Source organism: Capricornis sumatraensis, chromosome 11 (genome assembly GCF_032405125.1).
Source record: "Capricornis sumatraensis isolate serow.1 chromosome 11, serow.2, whole genome shotgun sequence".
NCBI lineage: Eukaryota > Metazoa > Chordata > Mammalia > Artiodactyla > Bovidae > Capricornis > Capricornis sumatraensis.
In genome coordinates this window covers 27,817,868-27,837,529 of record NC_091079.1, presented here as the reverse complement: position 1 = coordinate 27,837,529, position 19,662 = coordinate 27,817,868, and the positions used below count along the sequence as shown (strand labels likewise).

Here is a 19,662-nt window from a genome sequence, read left to right as displayed (position 1 = left end):
GGACTGCTGGTGCCTGAAATGGTTTTCCTGTCTGAAAGCCTTGTCCTGCCTGAAAGACTTCAAAACGTTGATGTTTTCCCCCAGCCAGCCAGCCTGGGCATGGAAACCACCTCTAATATTTCCTCAAGCTTTTCCCATATCCAGCATTGATAAGTGTTGAGGAGCAGAAAGGAATTCTTGGTTCTTGACTGCAAGAAAAACAGTATGAGTCCTGGCTTCTTTTCAGTGCTTTAGAGTTTCTACTTTTTATCTCCATTCTTGGTGATTCTTAAGAAAATCCCATCAGTCTTTTCATTTAACAAATGGGTCTGTGATTATTTGAACGTTGGCGAGGTCAGGCATTCGCAACTGGCTTGACACTTCTGCCCTTGGATCTGATTAAAAATCACTGAAAGGCTCCTTGCCCTCGTTTTGAGAGGCGAAGGCCAGAGTGGATGCTTACCCTTGCTAACACAGTCAGCAAGGGACAGACCTGCTCCTCCTGTCTCAACACAGGTCTGCAGTTATGTGGGCATTTGTTTTGTTGTGGCTATTTTTAACACCTGAAATTACTCTATTTGAACCTTAACATCAAAATCAAACATTTCCTTCTTTAACTGACATCTATTTGGAAAGCGATAAAGGAAGGCAGGCAGACAGGAAAGCAAGAAAAGAGGAAGGAAGGGAGGGAGGAAGCGAAGGGAATGAAGTGCGGTTTTCAATATTTTGGTGGAAATCTTCAAATGTGTTTTAGCCTAGGGAGTTAAGCTTAGTCGACATTAAAATGGAATAATGCTGCCTGGAAGGGAATGGAAGGGCCCTGGTGTCACACCGAGGCCTGCTCTACCCAAAGTTGCAGGTCATGCTGCCCCCCTACCCTTAGCCCCGCCCCATCTCAGCAATGCTGTGGTGTGCAGGGAGACATAATCAAATGACCCGGAGACTTCAAAAAATTCCTCCTGCCTTCGCCTGATCCCGCCATGCCAGCCTTGTCCCAGGACCCCTGGCTTTCTGCCTGGGGGACTCTATCAACACCTCCCCTCCCGCCTCTGGCTCTGGGACTCCTCGGTGAGGCCATTGGCACGGGGGACCCAGGCCACGTGCCTGGCACTGAGGCCTGCTGCTAAACACAGTGACATTTGGAAACAGCAGCATTTTGCGGTTTTGTGAGCCCAGCACGTCCCCGAGGGAACCCATCGCTGGCCTCACCCTCTGTCCTGCTCTGCACCCCACACCGTGTTCGTTCTTTCCTCATGGACATTTTCCACTGGACGCTCTGTTGTCCAACCCAGGAATCCCATGGTCTTCATCACCTTCTCCCTTACCCCGTCCTGTCAATTCTGCCTCCTCAGCCCCTCTGGGAACTGTCCTTTCCTTTCCACTCCAAATCTTTCTTTCTTGGCCACACTTTCTTTCTTGCAGGATCTTAGTTCCCCGACCAGGAGTTGAACCGGGCCCATGGCAGCAAAAGCACCAAGTCCTAAGCATTGGACCGCCAGCGAATTCCAATGACTTTCATTTTTAAATAAGTAATGCTGGCAATGCGATTTGTAAAATACATTTTACACAAAGGAAAAAAACTAATCAACAAACCACAGAGGCTGCATTTCAGGGGAGACTATCCCTTTGGGTGAGTCTGAAAGCCACCGCCGCCTCATTCACCTGGTGAATTAACCAGAACCCTTGGAGTAAACCGTGGATGCTGAAGCTGAAGGAGCTGGGCTCAAGCTCAAGCATCATCACTTGTCAGCTAAGCTCTTTGCCTGTGTTTCTGGATCTGTTTGCTCGCCTGTAAAATGTCCACATAATGGTGCCCACAGCATGGTTTACCGTGAATATTAAGTGGCAGTGGTATTGCTGAGTCCTTGACAAATTAGTGAACTCTTATGAAATGCTACCAAGACTACCCAGCTTTCATGCTTCACTATGATTTTGCATTCACAAGGGACTTGCTGTCAGAGTTTTTCATGAGGTGCATATAGAACCTCAGATGTTGGATTCAGCATGGCAGCAATGATTCATCCAGGGGTCCTGTGGGCCAGGGGAGGGGGGCCTTTGCTGGGTGGGGCAGAGAGCTGGATCCAGACCCTGGGATGGCCACTGATGAGCTGGCTTTCACTCTGGCAGTGACAGTCACCCTTTAATTAGAGTGCTTTCCCCTAGACATCAACCTAAACATGGAGGGCAGCCAAAGCTTCCATTTTAAGACCATAATTGGGAGGTTCAGTCCTGAAACCCCATCATAAGTTTTCTCTGAAATTCCCCTGTACTCACCATCTAATAATATGTGCCTCAGCTCAGCCATGTTACAAAAATGCCACTTGCATTTGCTATGGAAATAGCAACACATGGAGGATGCTTAAGAAGATGACAGCCCTAGGGTTCCTGCAGGGAAACCAGGTCCCAAGTTCAGAAATACATAGTTTGAGATTCTGAAACTGATCCCATGGCTCCAGGACGAGTGTGGGGGTCTCACCTTCCTCTTCCTGAATCCACGTGAGATCTGCTTGCATTATTTGGCCACTTCTCTGAGTACACCTTTTTTTCTCTCTCTTCTTTTTCTTCCTTCCTTCCTTTCCTTTTTTTTCTCTTTTCTTTTTTTTTTTTTTAATTAAAAAAAAAAGGGTAGTGGTACTCGATTGTTTTGCTACTCTATTTACCGTTCTAATTTTAGTGACCCTCATACTGTGGTGTCAAAGACAGGTTCGAGATAAAAGCAATAGGCTTCCTCATATAGCTAAGAGCATGGCGTTAACAAAGGCAACAACCTTTTCCTATCCAAGGATGGTCTTCTGGAGAGGATGCTCACCGTGTGAGAGGCAGGCTCTATCTCGGGCTTTGTCACCATCCAGCTGGCATTGAGTCGGTGATGCCATCCAACCATCTCATCCTCATCAACTACCTGTACATATATAAGCCCTCCCTCCTGAGCCTCCCTCCCTCCCCTCTAGGTCATCACAGAGCACCGAGCTGAGCTCCCTGGGCTGTACAGCAGCTTCCCACTAGCTGTCTGTTTCACACATGGTCGGGTATATATGCCAGGGCTACTCTCTGTCATACAGAGTGAAGTAAATCAGAAAGAGAAAAACAAATATCGCATGATCATGTGTATATGTGGAATCTAAAAAATGGTACAGATGAACCTATTTGCAGGGTGGGAATAGAGACGCAGACGTAGAGAACGGACTTGTGGGTACAGCGGGGGGAGGGGAGGATGGGGTGAATTGTCTTCATCTTTTAAAGAGGATGTCTTGGCTGGGGTTTTCCAGGAAAGACTCCGAGATAGAGTTGCATGCAGACAGTTTAGTGCACAGTGCTCTTGGGAGCAACACATGTGAGGCAGAATTGGGCTGGGGGTGAAGTAGAACGTGGATGCAAACCAAATCCTGGCCCCATGGACGCCTCAGTGAGCGGTGAAGCTGAGTTGGCCCCTGGGGGTTGTCCCATCTTGGGGCCAGAGAATTGGAACTTTGGAGATCCACCTGGACAAGTTTGGGGGTGAAGGTTGACTCTGTGGATGGAGGCGGCTGGCCTAGTCCTAGGTGATTCCTAGGGAGGGACTCGGCCAGCAGCCCCAACCACTTGGGGAAATGAGAGCTTTCCCCAGCTTCCTAGCACTTGGGGAAATGAGAGCCTTGGCCCTGAAGGCAGCCTACACAGTGCATCACAAAGCACCATATGACCAGCACTGTGTGTGTGCTCAGCCATGTCCCACTCTTTGTGATCCCTTGGGCCCTGTCAGGCTCCTTTGTCCATGCGTTTCTGCAGGCAAGAATACTTCAGTGGGTAGCCATTCCCATTTTCAGGGCATCTTTCCAGCCCAGGCATCAAACCCTACTCTCTTGCATCTCCTGCATTGGCAGGCAGATTCTTTCCCACTGCGCCAACCAACACTGATGAGCCTGTTATTATCATGGTTGCTGGCATTATTCTGATTTTTGCATTACAACAACTGTGTATGTGTGTTGGTCACTCATTCGTGTCTGACTCTTTGTGACCCCATGGACTGTAGCTCACCAGGCTCCTCCGTCCATGGGATTCTCCGGGCAAGCATACTGGAGTGGGTTGCCATTGCCTTCCCCAGGGACTCTTCCCTACCCAGGGATGAAACCCGGGTTTCCTGCATTGGCAGGTGGATTCCTTACCATCTGAGCTACCGGCGAAGCCCATAACAACTGTACTATGATGTTATTCTTATCCTTTCACATTCTCATTCCCCTGTAATCTGCTCAATAGAAATGCCCATGCTTTTGTTGGTTCGTTTGTTTTGTTTTTTAACCTCTGTATTCCCTGGCTTGAGCACATAGAAATTTGGAGTTTGGCTCATAGAAATCATTGAAAAAATTGCAGTAGAATGGAGAGCTGGATAAAGGAGTGGGGTCACACGAGAATGGAGACCCCCCAGAAGCAGCCCTGGGGTGCCCTTTGGGAACATCGTGTGATGCCCCACTGACAGTCCCCTTCTTTCCCTTCCAGTCACTCTGGACTCATGGCAGTCCCTGGCCCTCTCTGCAGTGATTGTTGATCCATCCATCAGGAATTTTGACGTTGCGCACATCAGCACCGCTGCCATGGGGAACTTCTCTGCGGCCCGAGACCGCTGCTTGTGGGGTAAGGGGAATGTCCACCCTCTAGGTAGGGGATGGAGTGGGACGAGGGTCCTCTCACACAAGTGCTGCTGAAGATTCTGACCTCAGAAACACATAGAAGACCCCAAGATTACCTGGGGTGCCTGGCCAAAAGGATGTCACCTGGGGGAGGAACCCTGGCTGGGCTCTTCTCTGTAGTCGCCTCCCTCCTGCAGAGTTGACCCATGGCCAGGGTCTCCAAGAGGCTAAGCCAGCCAGAAAATGAGCAACACTAAGCCAGGTCAGAGGAAGGATCAAGGAGGCTAGTCTGAGACGGAGGAGATGGGTGGAAGCTGTGACAGCTGTCCTCAGATGACAGGTGCCTGGTCATGACAGTGAAGAAAGATATTGTTCTGGCCAAGTTCATGGGGCAAAGTGAAGACCTGTGTTGTGGTTGTTCAGTTGCTCAATCGTGTCTGATTCTGTGACCTCATGAGCTGCAGCATGCCAAGCTTCCCTGACCTTCACTGTCTTTCGGAGTTTGCTCAAACTCATGTCCGTTGAGTGGATGATGCCATCCAACCATCTCACCCTCTCTCCCCCTTCTCCTGCCCTCAGCATTATTCAGTGCTATACAGAGAACTTTATAATAGGCAAAGCTGTCCACAGATGCCTACTTCCTTTAGAGGGTTTTGGTCACTGGTATGCAAACAAAAGCTAGGTGACAACCTGATAGGAAGGGTCTACAAAGACTTTACTTTATGAAAGAGATCAAGATTAGACAACATTTGTAAAAGTTGAAAGTCGCTCAGTTGTGTCCGATTCTTTGCGACCCCATGGACCTTACAGTCCATGAAATTCTCCAGGCCAGAATACTGGAGTGGGTAGCATTTCCCCTCTCCAGGGGATCTTCTCAACACAGGGATCAAACCCAGTTCTGCATTGCAGGCAGATTCTTTATCAGCTGAGCCAGAAGGGAAGCCCATTTGTGCTTCTGCAATTTTGAGATTCCATGGATCTCCTCCTCTACAAGGCTGGATAACAACATGCACAAATTACAGACAGGGCTGCCATGTACAGTTGTATAGGTTGTACACTGTACAACTCTGGGTGGTGCCACATTGCAGAGATTAGGCATGAATAAGGGCTTTAGGCAAGGCACGGTTTGCTCAATTGAATGAAATGTCATTATTTTCACGGCTGTTCTTAGGACTAAATATCCTAATGCCATGAATCATTTAAACTGTCTAGGGCAGGACCTGGTGTACATGGGAAAGGACATAACCCTTGATGGAACATGGTGAGTGTGATGAGGCAGGAGGCAGAGGGAGATGAGGCTGAAGAGGAAGGCATGGGCTAGAGCATGAACAGCCTTGTCCTGTACGACTTAATTCCGAGGCCAGTGGGGAGCCATGAAGGTGCTTTAAACAGAAAAATGACAAGAGCATATTTGTGGATAAATAACCAAAGAAAACCCTGATTGTTGTGTGGAAAACAGATTGATGGGAGAGTTGAGTCCCCCCCCCTCCCCCACTGTTTCATTCCAAGATTCTAGCCCTGGGCCAGGTGCTACAATGAAGGAGTGAGTGTTCGTATGCATGCATGCATAATTAGATAGGTTAATGGGTGATGAATAAGTGGATGTGTAGATTCATGAAGTGTGATTGGACGAAGGATGTCTAGCGGGCTTATGCTCTGAGAAACTGTGGCTTTGGGCTGACCCTGAAGGAAAGCGAGGAGACTGCAGAGGAGTGCTCACGCACGTCTTCTCTCTCAGATGAATTCCTTCCTGCCAGGCACCTCAGGTTGTCTTGGGACAAATGGAAGAGTGGGCAGATGGATGATACACAGATTCACGGATGTATAATTACATGAATGGATGAGCGGCTGATGCTTGGATAGATGGAATGATGCATGCATGGATTCATGGATGTATGGTTAGATGGCAGGATGCATGGATGGATGGATGGATGGATTCATGGATCATAACGGGATGGATGGATCAGTGGATGCGTGGATTTATGAATGTACTTTTGAATACTTGACTGAGATGATCTCTCAGGCTCAATCCCCACCCTTCTTCTCCTCCGCAGAGTGTTCCCGTCACCAGGACTGCCTTGTCACCACTCTGCAGACCCAACCTGGAGCTGTGAGGTGTATGTTCTATGCTGATACCCAGAGCTGCACACATAGCCTGCAGGCCCAGAACTGCCAACTTCTGCTCCACGAAGAGGCCACCTACATCTACCGGAAGCCAAGTAAGTGCCAGCCTGTGTCTTTGCAGACATTCCCGAGGGCCTGGGTATGGCTGGGAGGGACTGTCGGAGCATGTGGTGACTCATTGGCGGCGGCTTTTGAGGTTCTTAAGGAAAAGTCAGTCAAAGTCATCTTAGGCTATGTGGCACTTACACCGGATGAACTGAAGGAAGACAAAAAAGCCTACTTCTGACCTAGAACTTCTCTGCACTGTCTGTATTCATGACTTCTTTTGAGTTATAGGTGCCATTTTGGCATTCGAGTTTCTGCATAAAAAAATTCATTAGGCCACTTTTTAGTACTGTTTCAGAGTTTATAAAGTTGTTTCACATACCTTATCTTGTTGGATCCTCATGTTATCCTGTGAGATATCAAGATAAAGGATTGATCCCTTTCTTAGAGACCAGGAGACTCTGGTCCAGAGAAGTTAGGTTACTTCTCTGATATCATACAACTAGTGATGACAGAACAGGGACTTGGAGCCAGGTCTCCTATCTCTAGAGGCAATCCTCTCCCACAAAACTGTGTTGCCTAGCTACCATATCACCATCACCAAAGAGTGTGGTTGTTCCTGGCTGGGTTTAGTTTAGAAACATCCAGTAACGTGTTATCATGTGTCAGCCCTTGTGCTGGGTGCTGGGGATGCAGGGGTGAAGCAGGCAAGGAGCAAGCAGCACATAATTACAGCCTAAAATGAAATGATGTGAGCTATAGAACAGGAAACCCGGGAGCCGAGGCCCTGGGGGATACCCCCTCACTAGACATGCTTATGGGATTGAATGAATAACTTTTTAGAAATGTTGGCTGAGTCTGCCATCTTATCTACAAGAGCAGATGTTAGTGATCTCTCTCTGTAAAGAGTCAGATAATAAATATTTTAGGCTTCACAGCTACAAGTCTCTGTTACAGCTACTGAACTCTGCTGTTGAAGCAAGAAAGTGGCCACAGACAATAATAGGTCGATGGGCATGAATGGGTACCAATAAAACTTTATTTATAAGACCAAGTAGCAGTGGATTTGGCCCCACCTTTTCCTCGAGTATTAATGGTCCTTCAGGGCTGTCTGGATCCAGGGATATCCTCTCTCCCCCTTTCCTCCACCTCAGTGTTTAGATCAGGAGAAGGTCCCCAGGCTTAGGAGTGCTTTGATTCCTATAAACTAAGGTCTTGGGCCCTTAATCTTAAGGCTAGCCTGCTATTCAGTTCAGTTTAGTCACTCAGTCGTGTCCAACTTTTGTGACCCCATGGACTGCAGCACGCCAGGCTTCCCTGTCCTTCACCAACTCCTGGAGCTTGCTCAAACTCATGTCCATCGAGTTGGTGATGTCATCCAACCATCTCATCCTCTGTCATCACTTTATCATCCTGCCTTCAGTCTTTCCCAGCATCAGGGTCTTTTCCAATGAGTCAGTTCTTTGCATCAGGTGGCCAAAGTATTGGAGTTTCAGCTTCAGCATCAGTCCTTCCAATGAATATTCGGGACTGATTTCCTTCAGGAGGGACTGGTTTGATCTTGCAGTCCAAGGGACTCTCAGGATGCTTATATCATTTGGTTGAGTTAAATAGATTTCATCCATAGTGTGGCCAATCTGCACAGTAGTCCTGCTGAGAAATGCCTTCACTTTGAGGTATGAGTTCTGTAAAACAAACTAGACTGCTTCTCTCTGAATTCTCTGTGTCTCAAATTCAGCATGAAATGCTCACTCTCCAGCATAGGACACATGCCCACGTGTGTCTACATAGACATTTGTTTATTTGCACCTAAAGTACATATAGAGCTACAAATAATTTTCTTAATCCAAATAGTCACAGAACCTAAATATATGGGTATTCTAGAAAGAATCTCCACTTCTGCAAAAGATTTCAAAAGGGAGAAACGCACAGCAGATATTTTTCCCATGTTGGATCTCACTCCATCTGGGATACATTGGGCAGCCTCTGGAGGGAGGCCTAAATACCAGTGTCCGTGGGAAAGCAGGCTTGCATTCCCTCAAAATTCTTTAGCTTTTATACTTTCTGTCTCTGCTCCCTGCTTGAGATGATGCCACGTTCATGAAATGTGGCTGTTTCCTGCAGAGCAAAAGAGCTGACCTTGGGAGTTTTCACTGCCTTAGCATCCATGGTCGGTCCTGAATGCTGGCCTGAGAGCCTGTGATTTGCAATTGAAACAGGAAATCTTGTGAGAAGGAAGGAACTGTGGGGGTGAGAGCAGGCATGATTTGCGATCGAGGCCAGATTATAAAGCAGCACGTATTTCTTTCCATCCCAAGTTTCCACTTTGGGTTATAACTCACATGCCACTGTGTGAACAACCAAGTTTTCACTCACTCTTTCCTTCTGTTCTCTCTACCTTTTGTCCTTCCTTTTTCTTTCTTTCTTTCACCCCTCTACTCCTTCCCTCCTTCCTTCTATCTTTCCCTCCTTCCTTTCTTCCTTCCTTCCTTCCCTCTCCCCATTCATTCATTCACATGTTGGTCTCCGGTCAAGCACCAGGCACTGAGCTTGGGACATTACAGGCATCGTGTTATTTCTTCCTGACATCTTTGTGTTGTAGGGACAGCTACTGTTCCTTTCTAGGCGATGGGAAAATCGAGGGTCAAAAGAGCCATGAGGTTTTTCTAAAGCAGCTGGTCCCTCACACAAACACAGGTCCGTTCATTGCTTCCTCCTCACCACGTGGACCCTCAGTGGCCTGGAGGTCATGAATGCACATCACACCAGGGGGTCTCAGCCCCGACACTACTGACACCTGGGACTGGATGACTGGATGACCTGCTGTCTCTATCATAGGTTGTTTAATAGCAGCTCTGGCCTCCATCCTATGAGATACTAGGAGCTCAGACCTGTCCTCATTCCTGTGACAACCCCAGAATATCTCCAGACATTGTCAAATGTTTCCTGGGGTCAAAACCACCTCCAGTTGAGCCACGGCATAGTACCAAACTCCTGAGGAATGGGTAAACTTCCGCCTATCTGTTGGTCTGCCTCCTCTCCCACATTTATGTTCATCATAAATGTGTATTTTAGACAGACAGAGCTGCGGACCAAGCTGCAAAGCTTTCTCTCGCCATTGGCCCACAGTGAATTGGAGCAAAGAAAACACACCTGTTGGAAATAAATAAGAGAGACTGCACACACATGTGTACGCACACACAGATACACACACACACACAGAATCTCTTCACCAGTGTTGGTTTCCTCTGGGTGAGGCCCTAACACCTGTGGGAACCAGACACAGGCCGCCTGTCTTAAGCCCCTGAAAATGACATTTGGCACTGAGCCTGAGCTAGCACTCATCTCACAGGCTAGTAAAGTGATGCTCAAAATTCTCCAAGCCAGGCTTCAACAGTATGTGAACTGTGAACTTCCAGATGTTCAAGTTGGATTTAGAAAAGGCAGAGGAACCAGAAATCAAATTACCAACATCTGTTGGATTATCGAAAAAGCAAGAGAGTTCCAGAAAAACATCTACTTCCGCTTAATTGACTATGCCAAAGCCTTTCACTGTGTGGATCACAACAAACTCTTGAAAATTCTTGAAGAGATGGGAATACCAGACCACCCGACTTGCCTCTTGAGAACTCTGTATGCAGGTCAGGAAGCAACAGTTAGAACTGGACATCGAACAACAGACTGGTTCCAAATGAGGAAACGAGTACATCAAGACTGTATATTGTCACCCTGCTTATTTAACTTATATGCAGAGTACATCATGAGAAACGCTGGGCTGGATGAAGCAAAAGCTGGTATGAAGATTGCCAGGAGAAATATCAATAACCTCAGATATGCAGATGACACCACCCTTATGGCAGAAAGCAAAGAAGAACTAAAGAGCCTCTTGATGAAAGTGAAAGAGGAGAGTGGCAAAGTTGACTTAAAACTCAACATTCAGGAAACGAAGATCATGGCACCTGGTCCCATCACTTCATGGCAAATAGATAGGGAAATAGTGGAAACAGTTACAGACTTTATTTTTTGGGGGTTCCAAAATAACTGCAGGTCGTGACTGCAGCCATGAAATTAAAAGACGCTTGCTCCTTAGAAGAAAAGTTATGACCAACCTAGATAGCATATTAAAAACCAAAGACATTACTTTGGCAACAAAGGCCTGTCTAGTCAAAGCTATGGTTTTTCCAGTAGTCATGTATGGATGTGAGAGTTGGACTATAAAGAAAGCTGAACGCTGAAGAATTGATGCTTTTGAACTGTGGTGTTGGAGAAGACTTTTGAGAGTCCCTTGGTCTGCGAGGAGATCCAACCAGTCCATCCTAAAGGAAATCAGTCCTGAATATTCATTGGAAGGACTGATGCTGAAGCTGAAACTCCAATACTTTGGCCACCTGATTCGAAGAACTGACTCATCTGAAAAGACCCTGATGCTGGGAAAGATTGAGGGCAGGAGGAGAAGTGGTCAACAGAGAATGAGATGGTTGGATGGCATCACCAACTCCTTGGACATGAGTTTGAGTAAACTTCAGGTGTTGGTGATGGACAGGAAAGCCTGGCTTGCTGCAGTCCATTGCGAAGAGATTGACAAGGGATTGTGAAGAGTCAGACAAGACTGAGTGATTGAACTGAACTAAACTGAGATGATAAAAGTATATTGACTCAATGAATGAATGTGAGGGAATACAGCAGAGGAGATAAGATAAGGCTACAGGGAGGCTGATACGTGTCTGGAGATTAGCACTGCTGGGAGGGGCGGGATGGCCGGCAGCACCAGCCTGACCTAAAGGACCAGGTGGGATCCAGACAGGCACAAAGGGAGGATGAGTGCTGCAGCCCAGGCCCGACCCTTGACCCCGTGTGAACCTCGGCCCCATGGGCAGAGCTGGGGCTCAGAAAAGTACAGCTTTGAATCTTACCTCATCACCTTGACGTCCTGACAGCTACCCACCCTCAGCCCCTAAAACCACTTCCTCACCAGTGAAATGTGCTTACCAGGTCTGCAGTGCCTCAGTGACAGTTCTAAAATCCAAGCAATCTTAAAGTCAGAAAAAAATATTTTTGTAAGTTTTTGGCAAACTCATTTGGGGTCAAAATCTGGCCCAAAGTTGACCGAAGAAATGATATTGGGTATTCATCCCTCTTAGCTGGACCAGCCCATACATTTCCTCCCGGAAGTAATTGGCAGGTCCAGTGGTGGGGCTCAAGTCCAGACTCCCCTGGAGGATTGGACCTTGCATGGTCTGGGCCCCTCTGTTCTTTTTAAAATCCGAGTAATCCAGAATCGTGATGACATCTGGTCCCAGGGAGCCGAGTCAGGGTTTGTGGGCCTGGGTGATCTCCTCGGAAAGAACTTGAGATGACAGAGCTGAGGGAAGGACTGCTCAGTGCCTGGGGAAGATCAGGTGTCTTTGTTGGGTTTCTTTTTTCTTTTTTTTTTTCCACATTAGACACTAACATGACTAGACTTAAGTTATTGGGGCCTGAATGAATAACTAACATCATTTTTAAGTACAGAAAGCAGTGTTTGGGCTTTTTGATTTGTTTCTTAAAACATGTCTAGAATACCCCTGAACAGAGCATGTACTGTGCTCTCTTCCTTCCCCTGCCCCAGACATCCCTCTCCCCGGCCTTGGGACATCTCCACCTTCAGTGCCCATCGCCACCCACGGCCAGCTGCTGGGCAGGTCGCAGGCCATTCAAGTGGGCACTTCGTGGAAGCCAGTGGACCAGTTCCTGGGAGTTCCGTATGCCGCCCCGCCCCTGGGGGAGAAACGCTTCCGGGCCCCTGAGCACTTGAACTGGACTGGGTCCTGGGAAGCCACCAAGCCACGGTAAGGATGGAGTGGAATACATCTTGGGGGGGGTGTGGTGTCCAGAGAAGCCTTCTCCCATTCTAAGCCTTCAAGGTGAGAGTTGATAGAATTTGAGGATTGGGGATACATTAGCTAAGATGACGTCGAGTGCTTTTACCCATAAACCCCCACTTGTTGGTGACTTAACATTGTCTTGGTCTTGCCTCCTTTGGTGATGGAGGGGCTGGTGGGCTCTGCTCCATGCAGTGATGCGGGGACCCAGGCTGGCGTGTCTTCTTCAGCACAGATCTTCCAAGTTTCCTTCTAGGAACCTCCGTTGACTTCGCGTCCAGGAAAAAGAGGCTGTTAGGGCAGGGGAGGTTTCCTTGGGCCACGCCCATGGGTGGAGCAGGTTCATCTCGTGCCCCACCGTGGCAGTGGCTGGAACTCAACCTCCCAGCTACATCTGATCTCAGTGGGGCTGAGAAATAAGCAGAGAAGGAAAAGCATAGGAGCTTATAATAATAATTAAAAAATAATAATAATGTAAAAGGCCTTTTCATTCCCCCAATAGAAATGATATTAAAAGGAGTTTTCAAAAATGGGAGAAAAATGGAATATCCTATTTTCCTTCCTCTGCTTTTCAATTTTGCCCATTCCCTCCCATGCATGTACCACTGTAGATAGTTGAAGATGGGATACAATTTTGTTATTTTTCTGATGAAAGCATGTTCAGAGTACCTGTGGAAGGAGCACCCGTGCCTGCCTCTCTCGCCCCACGGCCTTTCCCTCCACAGCTCTGTCCCGAGGACACAGCCACATTCTCCCTGTCCATCACTGCCCACGGCCAGTTGGTGGGCAGCTCTAGGAGCTCAGGACCAGACAGAGGGATGAGCAGGAGGCTCTGGGATATTCCAGGCGAGCGACAGGAAGACTTAAGCTAGGACAGTGGCAGAAGGATGCAGAAAGCCATGGAAGTCACCACTGGGAGACAAAAGAAACATATAAGCACTAATTAGAGAACTTCACTGGGTTAGGATCCACCCACTTGACAGGTGAGGGAACTGAGGCTTTTGAGTGAAGAGCAGTGAGAGCTCGGTCCATCAGAGCCCAGTACTAACCAGGCTTGTACAGGTAACCATCATGCTTGCTTCAGGTGTGTCCCAGACATGCATCTCAGCTCTTATGCCAGGAGATGTTTCGCAGCACACTTGACTCTGTAGTGATGGAGAAGCAGGTCGAGGCCCTTCATCCCAGCAGGTCTGCACACTGAAGCCTGCAGGGCCCCGGGGCCCAGGTGACACCCGTGTTCCTCTGCTCTATCTGGGCGGGCACCTTGTCCAGGGGACACTCCTCAGGCCCATGATAGAGAGACTGGTGGTCATCCTGCTCCTTCCAGCATTTACTCACCAATCCCATTAACCATTTCCTGAAGCTGCCTAACTGTCAGTGGGCTGCTGGGCCTTCAGAATTGGGCAGTGGGTTCTGCTGCTGCTGCCGGGCATGCAGGAGGGCTGCGTGTGTTCCTTTAATTGTTTTTCCTGAAAGTCACACGCCATCCATCTGTATCTGCAGGGCCAGGTGCTGGCAGCCAGGCATCAGGATGCCCACGCCTCCTGGGGTCAGCGAAGATTGCCTGTATCTCAACGTGTTTGTCCCGCAGAACATGGTGAGTTCAACCGCCCTTGCTATGTTTGCCGTGAAAGCTGCCCTGTTGGAAATCCCCAAATCCTGCACTGCCAGCATGGTCCGCCCCGTGCTCTCCTGGCTGGTTCTTGGCTCCCTGAGGCCTGAGGGGCTGAGCGCCAGCCTGGTTCCTCAAGGGCCTCCTCTCAGCTCCTGCATGGGAGCATGGTACATGGTTATCTGGGTTCATTTCTCTAAGAGATATTCATAAAGCGCCAATGATGGGAGGATCTGTTCTCCGTGGGCTGTAGCTATGAACACAATAAAGCTGCTGTCCTCAAGGGGGCTTTCATTACAGCAGGAGGAACAGAAATAGGCAGTTCAGTTCAGTCACTCAGTCACGTCCGACTATTTGCGACCCCATGGACTGCAGCATGCCAGGCTTCCCTGTCCATCACCAACTCCCAGAGCATGCTTAAACTCGTGTCCATCGAGCTGGTGATGCCATGCAACCATCTCATCCTCTGTCACCCCTTCTCCTCCTGCCTTCAATCTTTCCCAGCATCAGGGTCTTTTCCAGTGAGTTGGCTCTTCACATCAGGTGGCCAAAGTACTGGAGCTTCAGCTTCAGTCCTTCCAGTGAATATTCACGGGTGACTCTGGTTAGGCCCTGTTTTGAAGCCTGTACCTGCCTAAGTGGCATCTAGGATCCTGATGCTGAGTTGAGTTTCCTGTTTGGGGGGAAGAGTCAGAACTCATGAGAGAAAACGGAACTGATGCACCTTAGGAGACGTGAGTCGTGTTGGCAGATCCCACAGTGCGTGTGATGCACCTCCACTTCCTGGTCCCTGAGCCACCAGCAGCCGGAGGCAATGCACTTGGGAGATTTGAGCACAGCAAGCTGCTGAGTGAGATTTGGAACAAGGGCACCTGAACATGGAGGCTCCTCTGGGCTGCATCATAGAGCCTAGAGTGAGGAAGGTGATGGTGATGCCCAGTGCTGGCCAGATCATCCTGGAGATGTTGAATTAAGTCCTGGCTCCAAACCAGCCTGCCACTTACCACTGCCTCCCTGGCCTGGAGAAGGCAACTCACATTTTTTGTGCCCCAGTTTCCTGTTTTGAAAAGTAGGAAGAGAAATAGCATCAGCTCATGAGGTTCTTATGAGAATGGAATAAAACAAGTCATAGATACTAATTAACCAATGAACAGGTGATAAGAGACATTGGAAATGGCAGAGTGGGACAGAGACTACACCTAAAGCCTGGAGGAGACCATCACTCGGGCAGTGTAGGAGCCGGACAGTGTTGAATGCACTGGAAAGAGCAGGGGCCGGGGGAGGGACCACCTCTGGAGGTCTGTGCCCATCATTGGCTGAACACCTCACAGCATCCTTCCTTCTGATCCTCCTGACGCTTCTAAGAGGTATCATTCCCATTGGATAGATGAAAAGCCCAAGGCTCAGAGAGGTCGGGTGACTTGCCTAAGGTCACTCAGCTAGTGAGTTATTACTGTAGATTTGGTCATTCGAGTCCCAGAGTTCACAGCTAGGGCCAGTGAGTGGTGACCAGTGAGCATAACTTTTGCCATAATGTGAGCAAGAAGGTGACGACAGTACTTTACAGTTGACCTACGATGTAGTTGGTCTTCATACCGACTCTGGGAGGAAATGATAGGTATGTTTATTTCTATCTTCTCCCCCCTTTCTCACTTTAGAAGTGTAGAAACTGAGGCTAGGAGAGGCTTCGTGGCTTACTAAGAAATCACAGCTGGCCTGAGCAGAGGCTTGATCCCCATCTCCTGACTTCAAATCGAGGATCCCTTCCCCATTGGGGAGTTTCCAGTCAAAAGTAGCTTTGCCATTTCTCTCTTGGGCTGCTCTGTTGCCCCTGCCTGGCCTTGGGGTAGGTGTGTTGACACACCCAGAGTGGTGTGTCGGCTCCGTCTGGCACCTACATGGCAAAGGTGTCATTCCCAAGCTCTGGAGGGGGAGGTGGCCGCCTGCAGCCCCCACATTTCTACACCCCCTGCAGGCCCCCAATGCTTCTGTGCTGGTGTTCTTCCACAACGCCGCGGAGGGCAAGGGCAGTGGGGACCAGCCGGCAGTGGACGGCTCCTTCCTGGCTGCTGTCGGCAACCTCATCGTGGTCACGGCCAGCTATCGAACGGGCATCTTTGGATTCCTGAGTTCCGGTGAGTTGCTGGGGTTGGTGGGGACCGCTGACTCCCTGAGCCAAGTGTGTTCTTTGTGTGCGTTTAGTCCTTTCTTCCTAAAACCCCATCCCCTCCTGGCCCCTGGCCCTCCTCCAGCCCACTGAGTATAGCCAGTACCTTCATGAGACGCTCCAGCCATGCTGATGCCTGTAGGTCACATTCGCCACTGATGGAACTCACCACGTGTCTGAAGCCGTTCCAAGTACCTTAAGTGTTTTGTCTTGTGATATTAATAACTCTGTGTGTGTGCTTGTGCATACTGAGACCCCAGAGGGCTAGACCCTTGCTCAGGCTCACATGGTCAGGAAAAAAGGCAGAGCCAGGATTCACCACCAGGGTCCACCTGCCCTGGAGATGCTAAGGAGTGGGTAAGAGCTCTGGGGCCTTCAGAGAGCCGTTTCCTGGAGCAAGGGCTGCATAGACAATGATTTCCATCATCACCGTCAGCTTCTGGCCTGTCTCCTTTGCAGTCACAGACATTATCCCTCAGGTTACACCTTCTACCTTCCCAGCAGCCCCCAGGGCAGAATTGAGGCTAGGACCAATCCCAGCATCATCCACGGATGATGTCTTTTCTTTCATCTCCACCCCAACCCAACTCCACCCAACCCCACCCAACCTCCAGTGGTAGAGCAGTTGTTTGTTAGGCAGCTGTGGTGGGCAGAGATGGGAATGGGAATTCCTGGTCTGGGAATCCAAAGAGCCAAGTGTTGTCTGTGTGACCTTGGACAAAACCCTCCCTTTCTCCAAGTCTCAGTTTTCTCCTCTGTAAAATAGGAGTAATTTTAACCCAACTTCCAAAGTCACTGTGAGACTCACGCTAGGTGCTATGCGTGAAGGGGCTCCAGAGGCTGTGATGGGCTTTGCGTATCCTCAAGGACAGCACTGAGCATCATTTCTGTTCTTTGGGGGTCTCATTTAAGACCTGGGATGTCTTGTGTGATGGATATGGTTGGGCGGGTGGGAGGTAACGTGGCCAGAACCATGGCTTCTCCAGAGCCTGGGTGAGCAAGGCAGGCATGCAGCGTGAGCAGAACCCTGGGGCCTTGGGGGATAGGGCTGGGTAGATCATGTGGCTAGAGACTTTGAGTGTCATAACGAAGACTTTAGGTTTGCACAGCGGACATGAAACGGGCAACAAGTTAAGGCAACATGTGACCAGTGCCAATGAGGGGAGTGTGGCTGATGAACCCATTCCAGGCTTTCCTTCAGGGAGGCAGCGGTGGCTGCTAGAGCACTGGACTCTTCTGCTGGATTTTCTTTCCTCTTTTTAAAAACACCACTGATGTCTCTTAAGTCAGGAGCTCCTTTCACTAAAGAGATGGTGAAACTCAGAAGCCAGCCTGCAGGACCCGCTTGTGTGGGGCTTTCCACAGACCTGGCTGACTCCGGCTCAGAGCTTTTCCAAACAGAAGAGAATTTCCATATGCTACCCGTAGGTGAGGGGGCGGGCTTATGATTTCATGGACTGTAATCTATGGAGAATTCCACGGGCTTCTGGGAAGGCAGCCCCATTTCTGGGAGCAGTGTTGGGGAAGGCAGAGAACACCCACCCCTTTTCACTCCTGGCTTGCAACACTGCCTGTTTCTCTGCATAAAGCAACTTCATCAGCAAGAGAGAAAGAGAGTGAGTGACGCTCACCCAGTGTCCGTGTCTCTACCAGATGTCTTTCTCAGATGATGTCGTCCCAGTCTCCAGGTACCTCCATGAGGTCAGCACAGTGTGGCCATTTCACAGAGAAAAGCACAGGGCTCAGAGAGGTCAAGGGACTTTCTGCCTCACTTCTGAGTGTGCATCCTCAGTTGCTCAATTGTGTCCCCAACTCTGTAGCCCCATGGACTGTAGCCAACCAGGCTCCTCTGTCCATGGGATTCTCCAGGCAAGAATACTGGAAGTCTGTTGCCATTTTCTACTCCAGGGGATCTTCCCGACCCGAGGGATTAAATCCACATCTTTAGCATCTACTGCGTTGGCAGGTGGATCCTCTACCAGCCCCCTTAGGCTCTTGGTGGCTCAGAGGGTAAAGAATATGCCTAGAATGCAAGAGACCCGGGTTCAGTCCCTCCGCATCTCATCCATCCCAGGCTGCTTGCTTCTCATGAGATTAAGCATGTGAAGGCAAACATCTGGAAGCTTGCTGGCACCTCCCAGGGGCTCCCAAGGGTTAACACCACTTCCTTTTCCCTGCCAGGGCCTCCATAAGTGAGGGCTCTGCTGCAGCCATGTCCGGGCTCTGCATCTGGCCAGCAGCAGCCCTGGCAGTTACCGAGTCATGCCGAGTAGCCACTTCATGTACTTTATCTCATGTGATGAATGCACGCGGCATCTGCTGTTGTAGCTCAGAGTGAAGATAATCCCCCGAGAGCGCCAGACTCCAGAGGCACATTAAGAAAGAGATGGGAGAGAGATGGAATCAGAAACTGATGTCAGCTCTGCGGCTGACTAGACAAACTCGTGTTCTCAGAGAGAAAAGCCCAAACTCAACAGTACTTAGAAGGAGCATGGTTCCTGATGAAGAGCAGGTGGAAAGGGAGTGAAGAGGTCCCCCTGCCTGGATCTCACAGGCAGGACAGACCCCGCCAGCGTGGGGTACAGTGATTACCCTCCTCTCTCTGGCAAAGCAATGCAGTGAGGGGACCCGGGGCTAGGGGCCTGCAGGGTCAGAGGAGTGGGTGGGCCATGGCCCTCAGGCCTCCTGCAGGGTCTGGGAGCAGAGGAAGTGTGCTTTGGCCTGGGAGCCAGACTGAAGGCCAGGCCCCGTAATGTGCCCATCACCCCATCATCCCGGGAGCACTCAGAGCTTCCCCTTAAAGCCTCCCCTCTGAAGGGTCTGCTCCCTGTTTTGATCAGAACAGGCCTGGAGTTCTGCTCCATCACCAGTGCAACTTCTGTTGCTGACGACGACATAGACCCCACAAAGGGCATCTGTGAGATAAGAGCTGGACCTAGGCTCTGCATCATTCTATTCCTTTTACAAATCTTAACAAATTTAATCATCATAACAACCTGTTGAAGTTGTTATTATCCCATTTTACAGATGGAGACAGTCAAGTCACATTAAGTAACTCATCCAGGGCCCTGCTCACCTTGTAGGGGATGGAGTAAGACCAGTGCCTGACTGGTCTGGCTCCATAACCCACCTGCAAAGCCCATGCACCATGATCCCTTTTATTGATAGCCATCAACAAGACCTGGGGAAAGAACTGCTGTGAGCCTAGCTGAGGAGCTTTAGAAAGATAACTGAATAAATCAAATGAGCAAGCAAGAGTCATTTAGA

General features: G+C 49.3%; 1 protein-coding gene across 1 annotated transcript in view; it reads left to right on the top strand.

Annotated features, from left to right (window-relative positions):
• The window catches only part of TG (thyroglobulin), a 231,022-nt gene that overhangs the window by 107,113 nt on the left and 104,247 nt on the right, over positions 1–19,662 (top strand). Inside the window, exons 36-40 of the mRNA XM_068983946.1 lie at positions 4,456–4,590; positions 6,641–6,805; positions 12,364–12,583; positions 14,120–14,213; positions 16,204–16,363. Of these exons, the coding sequence (XP_068840047.1) occupies positions 4,456–4,590; positions 6,641–6,805; positions 12,364–12,583; positions 14,120–14,213; positions 16,204–16,363 (774 nt within the window). The remainder of the gene's footprint in view (positions 1–4,455; positions 4,591–6,640; positions 6,806–12,363; positions 12,584–14,119; positions 14,214–16,203; positions 16,364–19,662) is intronic.